At 46.3% G+C, this 20,771-nt stretch overlaps 1 protein-coding gene across 4 annotated transcripts in view; it reads left to right on the plus strand.

Annotated features, from left to right (window-relative positions):
* The window catches only part of LOC110522770 (ubiquitin carboxyl-terminal hydrolase 24), a 52,247-nt gene extending 31,874 nt beyond the window's left edge, over nucleotides 1-20,373 (plus strand). For all 4 annotated transcript variants that reach the window (XM_036969178.2, XM_090231734.1, XM_090231735.1 and 1 more), the window contains 25 exons: nucleotides 2,523-2,593; nucleotides 2,660-2,820; nucleotides 3,926-3,987; nucleotides 4,072-4,263; nucleotides 6,713-6,972; nucleotides 8,333-8,578; nucleotides 8,701-8,799; nucleotides 8,914-8,996; nucleotides 9,088-9,229; nucleotides 9,353-9,681; nucleotides 9,790-9,914; nucleotides 10,092-10,233; nucleotides 10,322-10,472; nucleotides 10,843-10,938; nucleotides 11,048-11,265; nucleotides 14,458-14,755; nucleotides 14,914-15,016; nucleotides 15,128-15,246; nucleotides 15,623-15,736; nucleotides 15,851-15,916; nucleotides 16,051-16,117; nucleotides 17,390-17,468; nucleotides 17,662-17,737; nucleotides 17,831-18,028; nucleotides 18,228-20,373. In XM_036969178.2, coding sequence (XP_036825073.2) covers nucleotides 2,523-2,593; nucleotides 2,660-2,820; nucleotides 3,926-3,987; nucleotides 4,072-4,263; nucleotides 6,713-6,972; nucleotides 8,333-8,578; nucleotides 8,701-8,799; nucleotides 8,914-8,996; nucleotides 9,088-9,229; nucleotides 9,353-9,681; nucleotides 9,790-9,914; nucleotides 10,092-10,233; nucleotides 10,322-10,472; nucleotides 10,843-10,938; nucleotides 11,048-11,265; nucleotides 14,458-14,755; nucleotides 14,914-15,016; nucleotides 15,128-15,246; nucleotides 15,623-15,736; nucleotides 15,851-15,916; nucleotides 16,051-16,117; nucleotides 17,390-17,468; nucleotides 17,662-17,737; nucleotides 17,831-18,028; nucleotides 18,228-18,290 — 3,560 coding nt within the window. In that variant the 3' untranslated portion in view covers nucleotides 18,291-20,373. The remainder of the gene's footprint in view (nucleotides 1-2,522; nucleotides 2,594-2,659; nucleotides 2,821-3,925; nucleotides 3,988-4,071; nucleotides 4,264-6,712; nucleotides 6,973-8,332; nucleotides 8,579-8,700; nucleotides 8,800-8,913; nucleotides 8,997-9,087; nucleotides 9,230-9,352; nucleotides 9,682-9,789; nucleotides 9,915-10,091; nucleotides 10,234-10,321; nucleotides 10,473-10,842; nucleotides 10,939-11,047; nucleotides 11,266-14,457; nucleotides 14,756-14,913; nucleotides 15,017-15,127; nucleotides 15,247-15,622; nucleotides 15,737-15,850; nucleotides 15,917-16,050; nucleotides 16,118-17,389; nucleotides 17,469-17,661; nucleotides 17,738-17,830; nucleotides 18,029-18,227) is intronic.
* The last annotated feature ends 398 nt before the right edge of the window (nucleotides 20,374-20,771 follow it).

Below are 20,771 nucleotides of genomic sequence, written 5' to 3' on the forward strand. Positions count from 1 at the left end.
TGTCACTACTGGTCACCTGTCTACAGCTACGGACACAGCAGCTAGGTAACACACACACACACACACCCTGTCTCTACTGGTCACCTGTCTACAGCTACGGACACAGCAGCTAGGTAACACACACACACCCTGTCACTACTGGTCACCTGTCTACAGCTACGGACACAGCAGCTAGGTAACACACACACACACACACCCTGTCTCTACTGGTCACCTGTCTACAGCTACGGACACAGCAGCTAGGTAACACACACACACACACACCCTGTCTCTACTGGTCACCTGTCTACAGCTACGGACACAGCAGCTAGGTAACACACACACACACACACCCTGTCTCTACTGGTCACCTGTCTACAGCTACGAACACAGCAGCTAGGTAACACACACACACACACACCCTGTCTCTACTGGTCACCTGTCTACAGCTACGAACACAGCAGCTAGGTAACACACACACACCCTGTCTCTACTGGTCACCTGTCTACAGCTACGGACACAGCAGCTAGGTAACACACACACACACACACCCTGTCTCTACTGGTCACCAGTCTATAGCTATGGACACAGCAGCTAGGTAACACACACACACTGTCTCTACAACACACTCTCTCTACTGGTCACCTGTCTACAGCTGTGGACACAACAGTTAGGTAACACACACACACTCCTGTCTCTACTGGTCTCCTGTCTACGGCTACGAACACTGCAGCTAGGTAACACACACTGACATTTTCAAAACCTGACCCAGTCTGTAATACCTACATGTTTCAAGCAGACCACCATAGTCCCTGTGCCCAAGAACACCAAGGTAACATGTCTAAATTACTATCGCCCTGTAGCACTCACATCTGTAGCCATGAAATGCTTTGAAAGGCTGGTCATTGGCTCACATCAATACTATCATCCCAGAAACCCTAGACCCACTCCAATTCACATACCGCCCCAATAGATCCACAGATGGCGCAGTCTCTATTGTACTCCACACCGGCCTTTCCCACCTGGACAAAAGGAACACCTATGTGAGAGATGTTAATTGACTACAGCTCAGCGTTCAACACCATAGTACCCTCCAAGCTCATCACTAAGTTAAGCTCCCTGGGACTGAACACCTCCCTCTGCATCTGGATCCGGGACTTCCTGATGAGCCGCACCCGGGTGATGAGGTTAGGCAACAAAACATCTGCCATGCTGCCCCTCACCGCGGGTGCCCCTCGGGTGCGTGGTTAGTCCCCTCCTGTATTCCCTGTTCACCCACGACTGCGTTGCCACGTACTACTTCAACACCATCATTAAGTTTGCTGACGGCACGACAATGGTTGGCCTGATCATTGACGATGATAAGACAGCCTGTAGGGAGAAGATCAGAGACCTGGCAGTGTAGTGCCAGGACAACAACCTCTCCCTCAACGTCAGCAAGACAAAGGAGCTGATCGTGGAGTGGACTACAGGAAACAGAGGGCCGAGCACGCCCCCATTCATATTGAAGTGGCTGTAGTTGGAGGGGTCGAGAGCTTCAAGTTCCTCGGTGTCCACATCACTAAGGATCTATCATGGTCCACACACATCAACACAGTTGTGAAGAGGGCACGACAATGCCTCTTCCCCCTCAGGAGGCTGAAAAGATTTGGCTTGGACCCTCAGATCCTCAAAGTTATACAGCTCAGAATTGAGAGCATCTTGACTGGCGGCATCACTGCTTGGTATGGCAACTGCTTGGCATCTGACCGCAAGGCCCTACAGAAGGTACGGCCCAGTACATCACTGGGGCCAAGCTCCCTGCCATCCAGGACCTGTATACCAGGCGGTGTCAAAGGAAGGCCCTAGAAATGGTCACTTACTCCAGCCACACAAGTCATAAACTGTTCTCTCTGCTACAGCACGGCAAGCAGTACCGATGCACCAAGTCTGGAACCAACAGAACCCAGAACAGCTTCTACCCCCAAGCGATAAGACAGCTAAATAGTTAGTTAAATAGTTAACTAAAACAGCTACCTGGACTATTTAACTATCTGCATTGACCCTTTCTGCACTAACTTTCTTTTGTCTCATCACACACACTACTGTTTATTATCTGTGACTTTATTCCTAGTTGTATGTACATATCTACCTCAATTACCTCGTACCCCTGCACACCGACTCGGTATTGGTACCCCGTGTATAGAGCCAAGTTATCGCTGCCCATTGTGTATTTATTATTATGTGTTTTACCTTTCTATTATTTCTCTATTTTCTTTCTCTGCATTGTTGGGAAGGGCCTGTAAGTAAGCATTTCACTGTTAGTCTACATCTGTTGTTTCTCTCTGCATTGTTGGGAAGGGCCTGTAAGTAAGCATTTCACTGTTAGTCTACATCTGTTGTTTCTCTCTGCATTGTTGGGAAGGGCCTGTAAGTAAGCATTTCACTGTTAGTCTACATCTGTTGTTTACCAAGCATGTGATGAATACAATGTGGCCTTGATTTGACACACAGACACTGTTTTGTAAAGACGGAATGCTAACAGTGTGTGTGTCTCTCTCCAGGCTCATTCTACATCCTCCCCTGTGTCAGCGACTTCATCATCGACATCCTGCTAGGATCAGCCAGTGGAGAGGTACCTAGGATGTGTGTTGGTGTGTGAGACTGTGTGTGTGTGCGTTCTAACCCGTGTCTCTGTCAGATCCGGCGCGTGGCATGTGACCAGCTGTACACTCTGAGCCAATCCGACAGCTCTGCGTTCCCTGAGATCGTCAAACCCAACGTGTTCCTGCTCCGAGTCGTCCTCGCCTCCCAGCTGCCTCTCTGGAGCCCCACGTCTGTCATGAGAGGAGTCAACCAGAGGTACACACACGCATTGTTGTCATTGCTACTCGGAGGCAGTAGTAAGTTATCTTAAACAGCAGATGGGGCCAAATTATCCGTGACAGATGATAGGTGGACTAACATGCTGACCACACCGCTTGCAATGATTTGAATAACATACATGTTATTCAATCATTGCAGCCACGGCCTGTTTTGTTCTGTGTACTTTGTTCTGTCTGTTGTGTCTATATCTGAGTGTAATATTGTTCTGTCTGTTGTGTCTATATCTGAGTGTAATATTGTTCTGTCTGTTGTGTCTATATCTGAGTGTAATATTGTTCTGTCTGTTGTGTCTATATCTGAGTGTAATATTGTTCTGTCTGTTGTGTCTATATCTGAGTGTAATATTGTTCTGTCTGTTGTGTCTATATCTGAGTGTAATATTGTTCTGTCTGTTGTGTCTATATCTGAGTGTAATATTGTTCTGTCTGTTGTGTCTATATCTGAGTGTAATATTGTTCTGTCTGTTGTGTCTATATCTGAGTGTAATATTGTTCTGTCTGTTGTGTCTATATCTGAGTGTAATATTGTTCTGTCTGTTGTGTCTATATCTGAGTGTAATATTGTTCTGTCTGTTGTGTCTATATCTGAGTGTAATATTGTTCTGTCTGTTGTGTCTATATCTGAGTGTAATATTGTTCTGTCTGTTGTGTCTATATCTGAGTGTAATATTGTTCTGTCTGTTGTGTCTATATCTGAGTGTAATATTGTTCTGTCTGTTGTGTCTATATCTGAGTGTAATATTGTTCTGTCTGTTGTGTCTATATCTGAGTGTAATATTGTTCTGTCTGTTGTGTCTATATCTGAGTGTAATATTGTTCTGTCTGTTGTGTCTATATCTGAGTGTAATATTGTTCTGTCTGTTGTGTCTATATCTGAGTGTAATATTGTTCTGTCTGTTGTGTCTATATCTGAGTGTAATATTGTTCTGTCTGTTGTGTCTATATCTGAGTGTAATATTGTTCTGTCTGTTGTGTCTATATCTGAGTGTAATATTGTTCTGTCTGTTGTGTCTATATCTGAGTGTAATATTGTTCTGTCTGTTGTGTCTATATCTGAGTGTAATATTGTTCTGTCTGTCCAGGTTGCTGTCACAGTGTACTGAGTACTTTGACCTGCGATGTCAACTACTGGATGACTTGACCAGTAAGTTTACACACACACAGACACACACACCAACGGTTTTCCAACACTCATTGACACATGATGAATGCTCCTGTCCCACTCCAGGTTCGGAGATGGAGGTGTTGTCAGTGAGTGCGGTGGCCATGTTGGAAGATGAGATCAGCTGGTTGGATAACTTTGAGCCCAGCTGGAGCTCTGAGATGGAGACCAGTGAGGCTGACAACATCCTGCAGGCTGGACACCTCCGCCTCATCAAAACACTACTGTCACTCTGTGGCACAGAGAAGGAACAACTGGGTGAGAACACACACATTCATATACCGTGCCTTCGGAAAGTATTCAGACCCCTTGAATTTTTCCACATTTTGTTATGTTACAACCTTATTCTAAAATGTATTAAATGGTTTTCCCCTCATCAATCTACAGACAATACCCCATAATGACAAAGCAAAAACTGTTTTCAAGAATTTTTAATGTAATTTTTATTTTTATGATAACATTTACATAGGTATTCAGACCCTTTACTCAGCACTTTGTTGAAGCACCTTTGGCAGCGATTACAGCCTCAAGTCTTCTTGGGTATGACGCTACAAGCTTGGCACACCTGTATTTGGGGAGTTTCTCCAATTCTCTGCAGATCCTCTCAAGCTCTCAGGTTGGATGGGGGGCGTCGCTGCACAACAATTTTCAGGTCTCTCCAGAGATGTTCGATGGCTTCAAGTCCGGGATCTGTCTAGGCCACTCAAGGACATTCAGAGACTTGTTCCGAAGTTGCTCCTCCGTTGTCTTGGCTTTGTGCTTGAGGTCGTTGTCCTGTTGGAAGGTGAACCTTTGCCCCAGTCTGTCAAGGATCTCTCTGTACTCTGCTTCACTGTAGGGATGGTGCTAGGTTTCCTCCAGACGTGATGCTTGGCATTCAGGCCGGGTTATCTTGGTTTCAGAGAGAATCTTGTTTCTCATGGTCTGAAAGTCCTTTAGGTGCCTTTTGGCAAACTCCAACCGGGCGGTCATGTGCCTTTTTACTGAAGAGTGGCTTCCGTCTGGCCACTACCATAGAGGCCTGATTGGTGGAATGTTGCAGAGATGGTTGTCCTTCTGGAAGGTTCTCCCATCTCCATAGAGGAACTCTGTCAGAGTGACCATCGGGTTCTTGGTCACCTCCCTGACCAAGACCCTTCTCCCCCGATTGCTTAGTTTGGCCGGCCGGCCAGCTGTAGGAAGAGTCTCTTGGTGATTCCAAACTTCATCCGTTTAAGAATGGAGGCCTTTCCAAATCAAAATGTGGAAAAGGTCAAGGGGTCTGAATACTTTCCCAATGCACTGTACATATACACCATCGGAACACAGAGTACACACACACACACACACACACACACACACACACACACACCAGAACACACACACACACCAGAACACACACACACACACACCAGAACACAGCCTGCCATACATACACACATATAGTTCAGATCCTTAAAAGGTTATATTTTCCGAATGCTTTGCTGTGATAGGGAGACGGTCCAGCACCAAGCACAGCTGCAAGTTACACTGAACAAAAATATAAACCACATATAAAGTGTTGGTCCCGTGGTTCATAAGATTAAATAAATTATCCCAGAAATGTTCTTTAGGCACAAAATGCTTATTTCTCTCAGATTTTGGGCAAAAATGTGTTTATCTCCCTGTTATTGAGCATTTATCCTTTGTCAAGATAATCCATCCACCTGAGAGGGGTGGCATATCAAGAAGCTGATTTAAACAGGATGATCATTCCACAGGTGTACCTTGTGCTAGGGACAATAAAAGGCCACTCTAAAACAGGCAGTTTTGTGTCACACAGCACAATGTCACAGACGTCTCAAGTTTTGAGGGAGCGTATAATTAGCATAAATGTCTAATGTTCATTTCTCTACCATAAGCCGCATCCAATGTTGTTTTAGAGAATTTGGCAGTACGTCCAACCGGCCTCACAACCGCAGACTCACGTGTATGGCATTGTGTTGGCGAGTGGATTGCTGATGTCAACATTGTGAACCGAGTGCCCCATGATGGGGGTGCGGTTATTGTATGGGCAGGCATAAGCCACGGACAACAAACACAATGCATCTTATCGATGGCAATTTGAGTGACGAGATCCTGAGGCCCATTGTCGTGCCTGTCATCGGTCGCCATAACCTCATGTTTCAGCATGATAATGGACAACCCCATGTCGCAAGGTTATGTACACTTCCTCGAAGCTAAAAATGTCCCAGTTCTTCCATGGCCTGCATACTCACCAGACATGTCACCCATTCACCATGTTTGGGATGCTCTGGATTGACGTGTACAACGGTGTATTCCAGTTCCCGCCAATGTCCAGCAACTTCTCACAGCCATTGAAGAGGAGTGGGACAACATTCCACAGGCCACAATCAACAGCCTGATCAACTCTATGTGAAGGAGATGTGTCGCACTGCATGAGACAAATGGTCACACCAGATACTGACTGGTTTTCTGATCCACACCCCTACCTTTTTTTTCTCAAGGTATCTGTGACCAACCGATGCATATCTGTTTTCCCAGTGAAATCCATAGATTTGGGCCTTTTTTTTTATTTTTTATTGACTGATGTCCTTATATGAACTGTAACTGTATAATCTTAGACATTTTTGCATGTTGCATTACAAGACAGTCCAGGCAGTTCGGGTTTCAAAGTCGCTAACTAGACGACTTTCACATTTACAGCATGTGTGTGTTTTCTCCACAGGTCACTCTCTGATCCAGCAGCTGTTAGATGACTTCCTCTTCCGAGCATCGCGCATCATCCTGAACACGTCTAACCCCGCCTCCAGCTCCCCCCCCAGCCACGACTTCTTCCCCAAGTGCAGTACGGCCAGCAGCAGACTGGCAGCCTACGAGGTGCTGGTGATGCTGGCAGACAGCTCTGTGGCCAACCTACAGCTCATCACCAGAGAGCTGCTGTCCATGCACCACCAGTCAGACCCCTCGCTCAGCAAGGAGTTTGACGTGAGTCTCACACACATTTTTGCTCTCATGCGAGCGCACACACACAGATGGGTGTAACGGTTTGGTGTGTTTTGCGTTCACGTTTCACAATGTTCCTGACGTTCTGTTGTGACTGGATTGTTATGTTGGGCCTCAAGTTTTCCGCTCTGATGCTGAGTTTATGGGAGGTGGGAGTTTACCAGTTATGAAGTCGTAAATACCAGTTAGATGCATTCATGTGATTTTAACTCTGTTTGAGAAACGATTTGGCTAATGGCCAACACGCTGCGTCAACCATAAACTAAAATAACAGCTATCATGCTTGCAAACAAATTATAGGGTTCAATAACCACATAAATAGATGGCTTAAATCATGTTTTGTTGCATTTAACTGCCGAAAATGTTGTTGTACATTTCCTTAGTAGGTGACGTCAGAGGTCAGCATGTGGGAGAAGTGGGTTCTCAGGATGATGGACTAGTTTCCCTCTAGTAATTAGGAGTTTGACAGCTGTTCAAGTGGATTTTTTTCCTCCCCAGTCGTATATGGTAAATTCCCACTTCCATCTCGGTTCTGAACGCACCGTGACACTGCCTCCTTCAGTGCCAGATGGGTACTTGTGACTCATAAAGGGGGCGTGTCTCGAGCATGATACATCTCTTTCCGGGGTAATGCGAAGTTCGTAATGTTGGCTCGAGTACTTTCACGAGGTGCTGAAGAAAGAGAAGTATTCTCAACCACAGAGAATAGCCTACCTATCGCTCTTGTAAGCTATTTGGCTCTGTCACAAACAGCTGCCAAGGGCTGCTTGAATGCAGAGGGGAGATGTGTTGTTTCGGTATACTGGGGTGATGTCGGCGTAAATGTGTCAACCACATTTGAGGCGTTGTCCATCGTCGTTGTAATCTACTGGGAAGCCAAAATGTTCCCAAACGGGAGATTTAAACGATGGTGGTGAGGAACGTCCATTCCTGGTTTATCCACCCCAGGACAGTTTGAAATGCGACAATTAAGATTTGAATTTGGATTACAACGTGCGCATAGGCTCTAGTTGTGTTAACGGAATAGCCTGAAATATCTTTTCAGCTCAGATTTACTGGAGACATTGGCCTACCATGCAGCGTAGGCACAGCCTATAGGCCTAGTGTTTCTGTTTTTTATTTATTCGTTCGGGTTCACAGGAACAAACGGGGTCCCCGTACCAAACGGTTCGGTATGAATACGTGTACCGTTACTACCCTGGTGTGCGCGTGCCCACACACAACAAACACATGTGAATGGAGAAATGCTTGAAAAAACTGAAGCGTTTACAGGTATGTAATGTTTCTACCTTCAGTGTCTAACTCTCTTGTCCTATTCCCTCCCTCCGTGCCCCTCTCCCAGTTCCTCCCGCCGGTGGACAGTCGCTCTGTGTCGGGGTTCGTAGGGCTAAAGAACGGTGGAGCCACCTGCTATATGAATGCTGTGTTCCAGCAGCTGTACATGCAGCCTGGCCTGGCTGAGGCCTTTCTGTCTATAGAGGACGACACGGAGCAGCCAGACGAGAGTGTTTTCTGTCAGGTCCAGTCTCTGTTCGGACACCTGATGGAGAGCAAGCTGCAGTACTACGTCCCTGAGAACTTCTGGAAGGTATCCGAACATGCGCAGACGCGGACGTGCACACGCACACTCATTCAAGTACACTACACAGTACATACTCGACTAACTACCTACGTTTCCTTTGAAAATAATGAATGTTTGTGTTTCTGTAGATCTTTAAGATGTGGAATAAGGAGCTGTATGTACGAGAGCAACAGGATGCCTATGAGTTCTTCACTTCACTGGTGGACCAGTTGGACGAGCACCTTAAGGTTTCACACACTCCACTACTCACTTATCTACTTATCACACATATTTGTACTATAATGTGACACACACCTTTTTTATTATTGACATATTGAGATGTTGTCTGTTTTGTTCTTTAGAAAATCGGCCGAGAGCAGATCTTTAAGAACACTTTCCAGGGAATCTTCTCTGATCAGAAGATCTGCAAAGACTGTCCTCACCGGTAAGCTCACACATGCGTGTATACACACACACACACACACACAGCCATCACTTTTAAACCCCTAACTATAACCTCTGACCCCTGATCGTAGATATGAGCGAGAGGAGACGTTTATGGCGCTGAACCTGGGTGTGACTTCCTGTCAGAGTCTGGAGATCTCATTGGACCAGTTCGTCAGGGGGGAGGTGCTGGAAGGAACCAACGCCTACTATTGCGAGAAGTGCAAGGAGAAGGTGTGTGTGTTAATGAATGCATAAGGAGGATGTGTATTAATTTGTGTGTAAACAGGATGTTTTTTAAGTCGATGTCCAGTGTTAGTGTACATGTACGTTAACTTGGTGTGTGTCTCTCTCCAGCGTACCACAGTGAAGCGGACCTGCATAAAGTCCCTGCCCAGTGTTCTCTGTATCCATCTGATGCGCTTCGGATTCGACTGGGAGAGTGGACGCTCCATCAAATACGACGAGCAGATCAGGTTTCCCTGGGTGCTGAACATGGAGCCCTACACAGTGTCTGGCATGGCTCGTCAGGATGGGGGGGCGGAGGGGGGAGAGGGCCGAGGGGAGGCAGGTGGCTCACCCAGGAAGAAGGTCACTATCTCTGAGAACTACGAGCTGGTGGGAGTCGTAGTCCACAGCGGGCAGGCACACGCTGGACATTACTACTCCTTCATAAAGGACCGACGGTGAAAGACTAACACTTAAGTGTTATAAACTAATATCCTATTTTTAAGACAAGGAAATTACATTGATCATAAATAGTCATCTTACAATTCTGCTCTCCTCTCCTGTAGGGGAAATGCTAGAGGAAGGTGGTATAAGTTTAATGACAATGTGGTCGAGGAGTTTGACATGAACGACGAGACACTGGAATACGAGTGCTTTGGAGGAGAGTACCGGCCTAAAGTCTACGATCAGTGTAAGTCCTATTTAACAGGTAGACCAAATAGTGGATGTAAATGGAACATTCGCAGCGCTAACATTTTTGGGGTCCCTCTGGGTAGTGTCCTTGGTCACCTTTTTTTCAGTTCCTTCTGTACATTAATGACAAACTCATAAAATATCCAACCTAACATCACTTTGTGTGTGTGTGTAGCTAACCCCTACCCGGATGTGCGGCGGCGGTATTGGAACGCCTACATGTTGTTCTACCAGAGGATCAGTGACCAGAACTCTCCTGTTCTCCCTAAGAAGAGCAGAGTCAGCGTCATGAGGCAAGAGGCAGAAGACCTCACGCTGTGAGTCTCACACACACACACAGCCTACATACACACACCTCATGCACACACACACAACTCACACTGTAACCCTCTCTCTTTCATGTAGTTCGGCGCCCTCTAGCCCAGACGTCAGTCCCCAGTCATCCCCTCGCCCTGCCAGGGCCAACAATGACCGTCTCTCTGTCCTGACCCGCCTCGTACGGAAGGGAGAGAAGAAAGGACTGTTTGTGGAGAAGATGCCTGCTAGGATCTACCAGGTAACTACACTGGACTATTTCGGTGGACCACATTTTGTAATCCGTCACCTTCCCTGAGACCTGAGGACTTTAAAAAAGCACCCTGTGTTAATGCCTAGGCTTTAGCTCAGTTCGCTAATCAAATGTTATTGGTCACATACACATATTTAGCAGATGTTATTGCGGGTGTAGGGAAATGCTTTTGTTCCTAGCTCCAACAGTGCAGTATAACACTGTCTTGTGGCGCACAGACAAACTCCTCTCCCCTTCCCCCTCCATTTCTGTCTGTCTGTCTCTCTCTCGCTGTATCTCTCTCTCTCGCTGTCTCTCTCTCTCGCTGTATCTCTTTCTCTCGCTGTATCTCTCTCTCTCTGTGTTTATCTGTCTATAGATGGTGAGAGATGAGAACCTGAAGTTTATGAAGAACAGAGATGTGTACAACAGCGACTACTTCAACTTCACTCTGTCACTGGCCTCCGTCAACGCGGTATGTGTTTGTGTGTGTAAGATAAACAGAGACGTGTCTGCATAATTCAAAGTTATGCCTGACTCTTTTAAAACTGTTCTTATAAGGTGTGTGTGTGTGTGTGTGGCAGACAAAGCTGAAGCACCCAGCCTATCAGGCCATGGCCAGAGTCAGTCTCCAGCTAGCAGTCCACTTCCTGTTCCACACCTACCTCCACACCAAAAAGAAGCTGCGGGTGGACACAGAGGAGTGGATGACTACGGTGGAGGTGCTGCTGTCTAAAAGCAGTGAAGCCTGTCACTGGATGGCTCAGTACCTGGTGGGACCTGAGGGACGAGAGATCACCAAGTCAGTACTACTATAATACTGCTATAGTACTGCTATAATACTGATATTCTACTACTTAGAGCTGTTGCGGTGTCCTTATTACCGCCACACCAGCAGTCATGAGTTATGACCGCAGTCAAATTCCATGTGACCATTGAGTCACGGTAATCTCCTCTTATGCACTCTGGACATGTTGGTAGTACCCAGCTCCCTAACGACCATCAGGTCATAATGGCCTGGTACTCGGGGCTCTATTGTCCCTCTAACCACTCTGACATCAGTGCACATGAAATCAGAAATCACATCAAACACTTATCAAAACAGTATCATGCTTTTAAAACTCACCATTAGGCAAAAAATATTTACCTCACTGTGATGTCAATTTGAAGAAAGAAGTTCAACAACCGGTTGAAACTGAGTGGAAAACGTGGTCATTGTGGATGTTTCAAAGCCAAACGCAGTGAAATGGACAGCCGTTTCTAAGGTGATGATTCAGTCAGTGTTTAAGACGTTGCATGTAGAACCTTCATTTGCATATTAGAGCTTGTGCAAACTCTTTCAAATAGCCTATAGTCGCATCATGAAGTCCATTGTATGTTTTGATTCTGAAGACAGACAGGTTTGTATAATTCACAACTAAAATTGCCAAAACCGACATCTAGAGTAAAAGACCTGTTTCAAATTATCACTTTTATGCTCAACGAAACCACTTTCTCCGGATATATTTTTTTCAATTATATTTTTCTAACAAAAAAAATCTGATTTATAAAATCTGATATAAAATAATAGGACTTACAGGCATATCTTTTCTGCTAAATGAACTAGCCTACAGCCTTTGGCATGGCGCATAGCCAGATAGCATACATTAGGCCGATTCCTATTCTGTTCTTCTGAAATATATTTTCTTCATATCATAATGTTTATTTTAGGCCAGACTAAAATGAATAATGGATTTATTGTGATGGTGTATATTGAATAGGTTTATTCAATTTTTTTAATGTAGATGTTCCAATGGCGCGCATCGCCAAGTGGTAAGGGTAGGTAACACCACATCCACCATGCTGATCCTCAACATGGGGGCCCCTCGGGTGCGTGCTCAGTCCCTTCCTGTACTCCCTGTTCACCCATGACTGCATGGCCAAGCACAACTCCCAACACCAAGTTTTCCGACGACACAACAGTGGTAGGCTTGATCACCGACAACGATGAGAAAGCCTATAGGGAGGTGGTCAGAGATGCCAGGATAACATCTCCTCAACATGATCAAGACAAAGGAGATCATTGTGGACTACAGGAAAATAAGGGCAGAGCACGCCCCCATTCTCATCGACGGGGCTGTAGTGGAGCAGGTTGAGAGCTTCCAAGTTCCTTGGTGTCCACATCACCAACAAACTATCATGGTCCAAACACAAGACAGTTGTGAAGAGTGCATGACAATGCTTATGGCACCTCAGGATATTGAAAAGATTCAGAATGGTTCCTCAGATCCTCAAAAGTTCTACAGCTGAACCATCGAGAGCATCCTGACTGGTTGCATCACCACCTGGTATGGCAACTGCTCGGCCTCCGACCGCAAGGTACTACAGAGAGTAGTGCATACGGCCCAGTACATCACTGGGGCCAAGCTTCCTGCCATCCAGGACCTCTATACCAGGCGGTGTCAGAGGAAGGCCCTAAAAATTGTCAAAGACTCCAGCCATCCTAGTCATAGACTGTTTTCTCTGCCACCACACGGCATGCGGTACCGGAGCGCCAAGTCTAGGTCCAAACGGCTTCTTAACAGTTTCTACCCCCACGCTATAAGACTCCTGAACAACTAATCAAATTGCTACCTGGACTATTAGCATTGATCCCCTCCCCATTTTTGCTGCTGCTGCTGCTACTCTGTTTATTAACTATACATAGTCACTTTACCTCTACTTACATATTACCTCAATTTCTTTGACTAACCTGTGCCCCCGCACATTGACTCTGTACCGGTGTATATAGCCTCGCTACTGTTATTCTATTGTTGCTCTTTAATTATTTATTTATTTATTTTTGGGCCGCACCATTTGTATTCGGTGCATGTGACAAATAAAATGATTTAATTTGTATGTGTAGAGACCTGAAGTTGCCAAACATATATTTGTTAATTAATGGCAAATTGCCAGCTGACAACATTTCAAGACCGCCACAGCCTTAATACTAACGACTAACTACTCCTCCCAGCTGCCTACTGCACTGAGGCTAGGTAACACGGTCACCACCGATAAATCTATGATAATCAAACATTTCAATAAGCATTTCTCTACGGCTGGCCATGCTTTCCTCCTGGCTACCCTGACCAATAGCTTCACCCACCCGCAGCTACTTGCCCAAGCCTCCCAGCTTCTCTTTCACCCAAATCCAGATAGCAGATGTTCTGAAAGAGCTGCAAAACCTGAACCCGTACAAATCAGCTGGGCTAGACAACCCTCTCTTTCTAAAACTATCCACCGCCATTGTTGCAACCCCTATTACCAGTCTGTTCAACCTCTCTTTCGTGTTGTCTGAGATCGCTAAAGATTGGAAAGCTGCCGCGGTCATCCCCCTCTTCAAAGGGGGTGACACTCTAGACCCAAACTGTTTCTAAAGTCTTCGAAAGCCAAGTTAATAAACAGTCTAGAATATGTTGACAACTACAAATACCTAGGTGTCTGGCTAGACTGTAAACTCTCCTTCCAGACTCATATTAAACATCTCCAATCCAAAATCAAATCTGAATTCGGCTTTCTATTTCGCAACAAAGCCTCCTTCACTCACGCCGCTAAACTTACCCTAGTTAAACTGACTATCCTACCGGTCCTTGACTTTGGTGATGTCATCTACAAAATAGCTTCCAATACTCTACTCAGCAAACTGGATGCAGTCTATCACAGTGCCATCCGTTTTGTTACCAAATCACCTTATACCACTCACCACTGCGACCTGTATGCTCTAGTTGGCTGGCCCTCACTACATATCTCTGTGTTGTTCTTTCTGTCACACTGCTTTGCTTTATCTTGGCCAGGTCGCAGTTGTAAATGAGAACTTGTTCTCAACTAGCCTACCTGGTTAAATAAAGGTGAAGTCATTTTTTTATTTGTATACTATAATACCACTACTCTACACAGAACCACTGTAGTACTACTCCTTATATCTTACATTTCTACTCATCAATCTAACTGATCTTTCTCTCCTCCCCCCTTCCAGAGTGTGTCTGTTGGAGTGTGGGGTGAGGGAGGTGAGGGTCGTAGTGGCAGCCATCTTGGAGAAGACCTTAGAGAGTGCGCTCCACTTCGCTGACTCTGGATTGGACAGCCTGACCGACGCGCTCCTCTCCCTATTGGACAAAGATGTTCCTGAGAATGTCAAAAACTGCAACCAATACTTCAGCCTCTTCAGCAACTTTGCTCAGAGAGGCTCTGGTCCGTGCCATTTGTTGTTGAAACACTCAGCATATCGCAGGATGCTCATCTTTCTCCTCGGACCCAACAGACAGAACAACCAGGTACTCACAGCACACACTCAATTCCTACTCCGCTGCAGTGAAATGCATATGACAGATTGTTATTGTTGATGGTTCTGGAAGTTAATTACCTTTTTTCCCACTCTCTCTCACTCTCTCTCTCTCGCTCCCTGTTCCTGTGATTCCTTCTCCCACTCTAGAATCGGAGGTGGAGTCCAGCCCAGGCCAGAGAGTTCCTGCACCTCCACTCCACTCTGGCCCTGATGACTCTCCACTCAGAACTCAACACACAGCACACACATGGTAACAAACGCACACGCCTTACCGCAGTTAGGATGGTTCCATAATACGCTGATGTGTGTTTCTCAGATCACGGTGTGTGTAAGCTGATGTGAGTGTGTGTGCGTTTCTCAGATCAAGGTGTGTGTAAGCTGATTGTGAGCAGTATCCCTGCCTCCTCCCGCCTCCTCCCCCTCAACGCTGACATCATGGCCTCGCTCTTCAGCCCCGAGGGACAGCCTTACCTGCTAGAGGTAACATACACACGGTCTCTCACACACACACACACACACACACACACTGAGGAGTATTTCTGGCTGTAATAAAGCCCTATTGTGGGGGAAAACTCATTCTGATTGGCTTGGACTAGCTGTCCTCCCAGGCCCACCCATGGCTACGCCTCTGCTCAGTCATGTGAAATCCATAGATTAAGGCCTAATGAATTGATTTCAATTGACTTATTTCCTTTATATGAACTGTAACTCAGTAAAATCGTTGAAATTGTAATATTTTTTTGAACAGTAACTCAGTAAAATCGTTGCAATTGTAATATTTTTGTTCAGTGTATATGGAAGAGGCAGTTATTCTTTTTTCTTAACATTTTTTTTTTGTTTGTCTGTTTGTCTGTAGGTGATGTTTGCGGTGCGGGAGTTGTCAGGCCCTCTGACTGTGCTGATAGAGATGGTGACGTACTGTTCCTTCTGTAACGAACCCTTCTCCCTCGGAGTATTACAGCTGCTCAAGGTAAGAACTACAACTGCCAGTTGTGAACAAATCCATTTCCACAGAGGACTCCAAATCCCAGCACAAAACACATCATTACTCTTCTGATCTGTGTGTGTACGTTTATGTACATAGACCCAGTTGGAGACCGCTCCACCCCATGAGTTGAAGAACGTGTTCCAGCTGCTGCAAGAGCTGCTGGTGAGTGACCGCTGTCAATCAAACCTGTCTGTGCATTAGGGTTGAGCGATTTAACAGAAAATAATTTGTTTGGGATGGGGAATCCATGCCCCGACGAGGCAGTGTAATACACACGGTGTAACGTGTGTTCTCAGGTGGTAGAGGACCCTCTCCAGACCCAGAGACTGAAGTACGCCTTTGAGTCAGAGAAAGGCCTGCTAGGTAGGCTACCTTCCACTGGAAGTGTGTGCAGGGCGTGTGTATTTGTAAGGCGTGTGCAGAGTGTGTGTATTTGTAAGGCGTGTGCAGAGAGTGTGTAAGGCGTGTGCAGAGAGTGTGTAAGGCGTGTGTAAGGCGTGTGCAGAGCTTGTGTATTTGTAAGGCATGTGGAGAGCGTGTGTAAGGTGTGTGCAGAGCATGTGTATTTGTAAGGCATGTGGAGAGCGTGTGTAAGGTGTGTGCAGAGCATGTGTATTTGTAAGGCGTGTGGAGAGCGTGTGTGTTTGTAAGGCCTGTGGAGAGCGTGTGTATTTGTAAGGCGTGTGGAGAGCGTGTGTATTTGTAAGGCGTGTGGAGAGCGTGTGTATTTGTAAGGCGTGTGCAGAGTGTGTGTAAGGCGTGTGCAGAGTGTGTGTAAGGCGTGTGGAGAGTGTGTGTAAGGCGTGTGGAGAGTGTGTGTAAGGCGTGTGGAGAGTGTGTGTAAGGCGTGTGGAGAGTGTGTGTAAGGCGTGTGGAGAGTGTGTGTAAGGCGTGTGGAGAGTGTGTGTAAGGCGTGTGGAGAGTGTGTGTAAGGCGTGTGGAGAGTGTGTGTAAGGCGTGTGGAGAGTGTGTGTAAGGCGTGTGGAGAGTGTGTGTAAGGCGTGTGGAGAGTGTGTGTAAGGCGTGTGGAGAGTGTGTGTAAGGCGTGTGGAGAGTGTGTGTAAGGCGTGTGGAGAGTGTGTGTAAGGCGTGTGGAGAGTGTGTGTAAGGCGTGTGTAAGGCGTGTGGAGAGCGTGTGTAAGGCGTGTGGAGAGCGTGTGTAAGGCGTGTTGAGAGCGTGTGTAAGGCGTGTGGAGAGTGTGTATTTGTAAGGTTTGTGGAGAGTGTGTGTATTTGTAAGGTTTGTGGAGAGTGTGTGTGTGTAAGGTTTGTGGAGAGTGTGTGTGTGTAAGGCGGGTGGAGAGTGTGTGTGTGTAAGGCGGGTGGAGAGTGTGTGTAAGGCGGGTGGAGAGTGTGTGTAAGGCGGGTGGAGAGTGTGTGTAAGGCGGGTGGAGAGTGTGTGTAAGGCGGGTGGAGAGTGTGTGTAAGGCGTGTGGAGAGTGTGTGTAAGGCGTGTGGAGAGTGTGTGTAAGGCGTGTGGAGAGTGTGTGTAAGGCGTGTGGAGAGTGTGTGTAAGGCGTGTGGAGAGCGTGTGTAAGGCGTGTGGAGAGCGTGTGTATTTGTAAGGTGTGTGGAGAGCGTGTGTGTGTGTGTGTGTGTGTGTGTGTGTGTGTGACACTCTTCTCTTGTTTGCAGCATTGATGCACCAGAGTAACAACGTGGACAGCAGCCGCTGCTACCAGTGTGTCAAGTTCCTGGTTACCCTGGCACAGAAGTGAGTTCCTCCAGAGACCAGGAAATATGTTCATGTCGCCACCCTTTTGTCTCAGGCTGAAAATATTGAACGGAAGTAGATTTGAACGTTGCAGCAAGTACATGAAAGTAGCAAATAATATTTGTTTCAGTTAAAACCTCTCATTTCATACTTCCTGATTTCACATCAAGTGTTTGTCTGCCTCTTTCTCCAGGTGTGCTCCTGCTAAGGACTATTTTAAAGATCTGTCTGGTCACTGGAGCTGGGCAGTGCAGTGGCTGCAGAAAAAGGCAAGCATCAAGCACACACAATTTCAGGTGTGTGTGTGTGTGTGTGTGTGTGTATAGAGTATGGGTTAGTGTTAGTGTGTGTTTCTCTGTCAGATGTCAGAACACTACTGGACTCCTCAGAGCAACGTGTCCAATGAGACGTCCACAGCCAAAACGTTCCAGCGCACCATCTCAGCCCAGGACACGCTGGCCTATGCCACAGCACTGCTCAACGAGAAGGAGCCATCTGGCAGCAGCAACGGCTCTGACGGCAGCCCAGCCAACGAGAACGCAGACCGCAGCCTCCGACAGGTACAGCTTGACAGAAGTATGAAGAGCTCAGTAGCGGTCCTAGAATAGAGCCTTGTCAGGGTATTGTCACTTCTCAGGACTGGGCTGAGCTCAAAATCTTGGCTGAAGAGTGTTGTATGAATCGGTTTCATAAAGATCTCTTACTCTGAGATGTCACGTCTCCTGTAATCTCTCCCTCTCCCCTCTCTCTTTATCTCAGGGTTCCGAGTCTCCCATGATGCTCGGTGATTCAAAGAGTGATCTGGAGGATGTCGACCCTTAGCTTCTCCTACCAGACACAATCGCTCCAATTGAGAGAAGGCTCCAGACAACCAATCAAAAGACTGCTTTTCATCTGATTGGCCAGAGTTTTGATGGAGAGGCCCGCTACAGCCTGGTTGGCGGAGCAACAAAGGATGCGATGCGTGAAATATCTTGAGTGACTTCCGGCCAGACTAATGTAATCAGAGCTGGAGGAGAGTTTTGAGACCAGACTAATGGAATCAGAGCTGGAGGAGAGTTTAGAGACCAGACTAATGGAATCAGAGCTTGAGGAGAGTTTTGAGACCAGACTAATGGAATCAGAGCTGGAGGAGAGTTTAGAGACCAGACTAATGGGTTACAGTGCAGTTTATTCTTCTCTTACTGGCTGAGTCAGAAAGTTCACCCCTTTGCCTTTGTAGTTCACTACTTTGGGCCAAAGGTTCAGTGACGGCTAGTGGTACTAGACTGTATCGGCAAAAGGGTGTCATTTCAGATGTAGCCACACACAAGGAAGGGATGGGTTTGTTTTGTAAGTTGTTGCTCATATTTGGCAATGTAACTAAACAGACCATATTCATTATTGTAAAGATCTGTTCGATAGCTGTAATTTGAAATGTAAGATAATATTTTAAAGTCTCCTGTGCTCCACTCTGTAGATGTGTGTATGTGTGAGCCCGCGGTATGACCTGCTCTGGAAGAACACCACACACACACACACACACACACACACACACACACACACACGTTTAACCAGGGTTCTTATGTATGCACTTTATAGTCCACCCCAGTCTATAGTGGAGTAGAGCAATAGTGATCAGGTTCGCTAGAGCAGCTTAACCATCCTCAACACACGCACCTGTCTTTCTTTTGGTGTTAGCACTTCTTATCACACCAAACTTAGTTTTCAGCTTGTTACACACACACACACACAGTACACACAGCCGATGCCACCGTAGACAACACGCGCTCCTATGGCTATGTCTGTTGCTCCGGTAACCACAGTGGTATCTAGGAATGGCGCAGTCTACGGAGGGTTCTAGAACACGAACGGAACCAAACCAACCAATCATTCAGCGCTCTCTCCTCCCCTCCCCTTACAGCGAATCACAGCGCTGGATTTTAGGTATTTTAATTTCTTTGTTTTTGGTTTCTCCTGACGTCGCTGTACTTATGCCACCACCACTGCCCTGTGACACACACACCAGAGAGAAGGTCATCGTGCCAACCAGAGGAGAGATCAGGAGCAAGTTTTACTTTGGGTGCCAATGAAATACACGCACACTGTCTTCCCCTCTTTTTTTATTTATATATATGTACACACACACCATACTCTGCTTTATCATTATTATTTGGTGCTGGGTTTTTCTTTTTTTGCCTTTTTATCTTTGTCTGTTCAGGTTTGCCTTTGGACACAGAGGGGCATAACCTCTGACCCCTAAGCTCTGATACCAAACCCCACCCCACCTGGACCTCTGACCACTAACCTCTTGACCTAACCCCTGGGAGAATTCTAGTGCCTTCATCTCCCAACTCCCCTCACCTCTCTGAAATCACATTTTATTGGTCACATACACGTGTTTAGCAGATGTTTTTGTGGGTGTAGTGAAATGCAAAGTTTCCTAAGAGCTCGAAGCGAGGCAGCCCTCTGTCAGTGCCATTTTTAAGCATCCCTTGTCCCTCTCACACCAATCCCCTACCTGGCAACAGATGACTTGCTATAATGAACTGTGTGTATGTTACCATGCTGTGTATTGACCAGCAGACTGACCGGGCCCTCATCCTGGTCTTAGAAGGCTGTGTCAGAGCTTTCAGGTGTGTTCTAGGTCTGGTGTGCCAGTGACACAGCACTCCTCACTCAGAGCCTACTGCTCAGTTTGACCCTCAACAGCACCTGTAGTACTTCTCAGAACAGTACCATCTGTGGTGTGTAGTAAGGGGGGAGGGTGGGATGGAATTACAGATTGATATGGATCCAGATTTTTATTCTGTCTCATTCTGCTTTGAGCATCATTCATGTTGAAACCCAGTTTTCATTTGTACATCAGTTTGATTATGGGGAAATTTGATATAAAATAAACTGGAATGCCCAACCTTTTTGTAAACTTTGTCTTGTTCTTTGTGTGTCTGTGAAACAGGAGTGATCACAGTAAAATATAAAATCCATAAAAGATGTTTATTTCAGGTCAAGCCAGGTGTAGTATGGGACAGCTGTGGGAAGAGTGGAGCTGGAGGACCAGAGGGACAGACAGGGCAGGGCTGACCTTGTTATCATGGAAACCAGCCAGTGTAACACTGAGAGAGAAGTGGGAGATACGTCAGTCTTGTATCTTAATGCTCCATCACATAAACATACATTCATGATCACATTAATTCCTAGTAATACTACATATTAGTATATTACTGGAGTGTGTATATACAATTTCTTTGACTAACCTGTGCCCCCGCACATTGACTCTGTACCGGTGTATATAGCCTCGCTACTGTTATTCTATTGTTGCTC

The sequence above is a fragment of the Oncorhynchus mykiss genome, chromosome 4 (assembly GCF_057628025.1).
Source record: "Oncorhynchus mykiss isolate SJ-2025 chromosome 4, ASM5762802v1, whole genome shotgun sequence".
NCBI classification, from domain to species: Eukaryota; Metazoa; Chordata; class Actinopteri; order Salmoniformes; family Salmonidae; genus Oncorhynchus; species Oncorhynchus mykiss.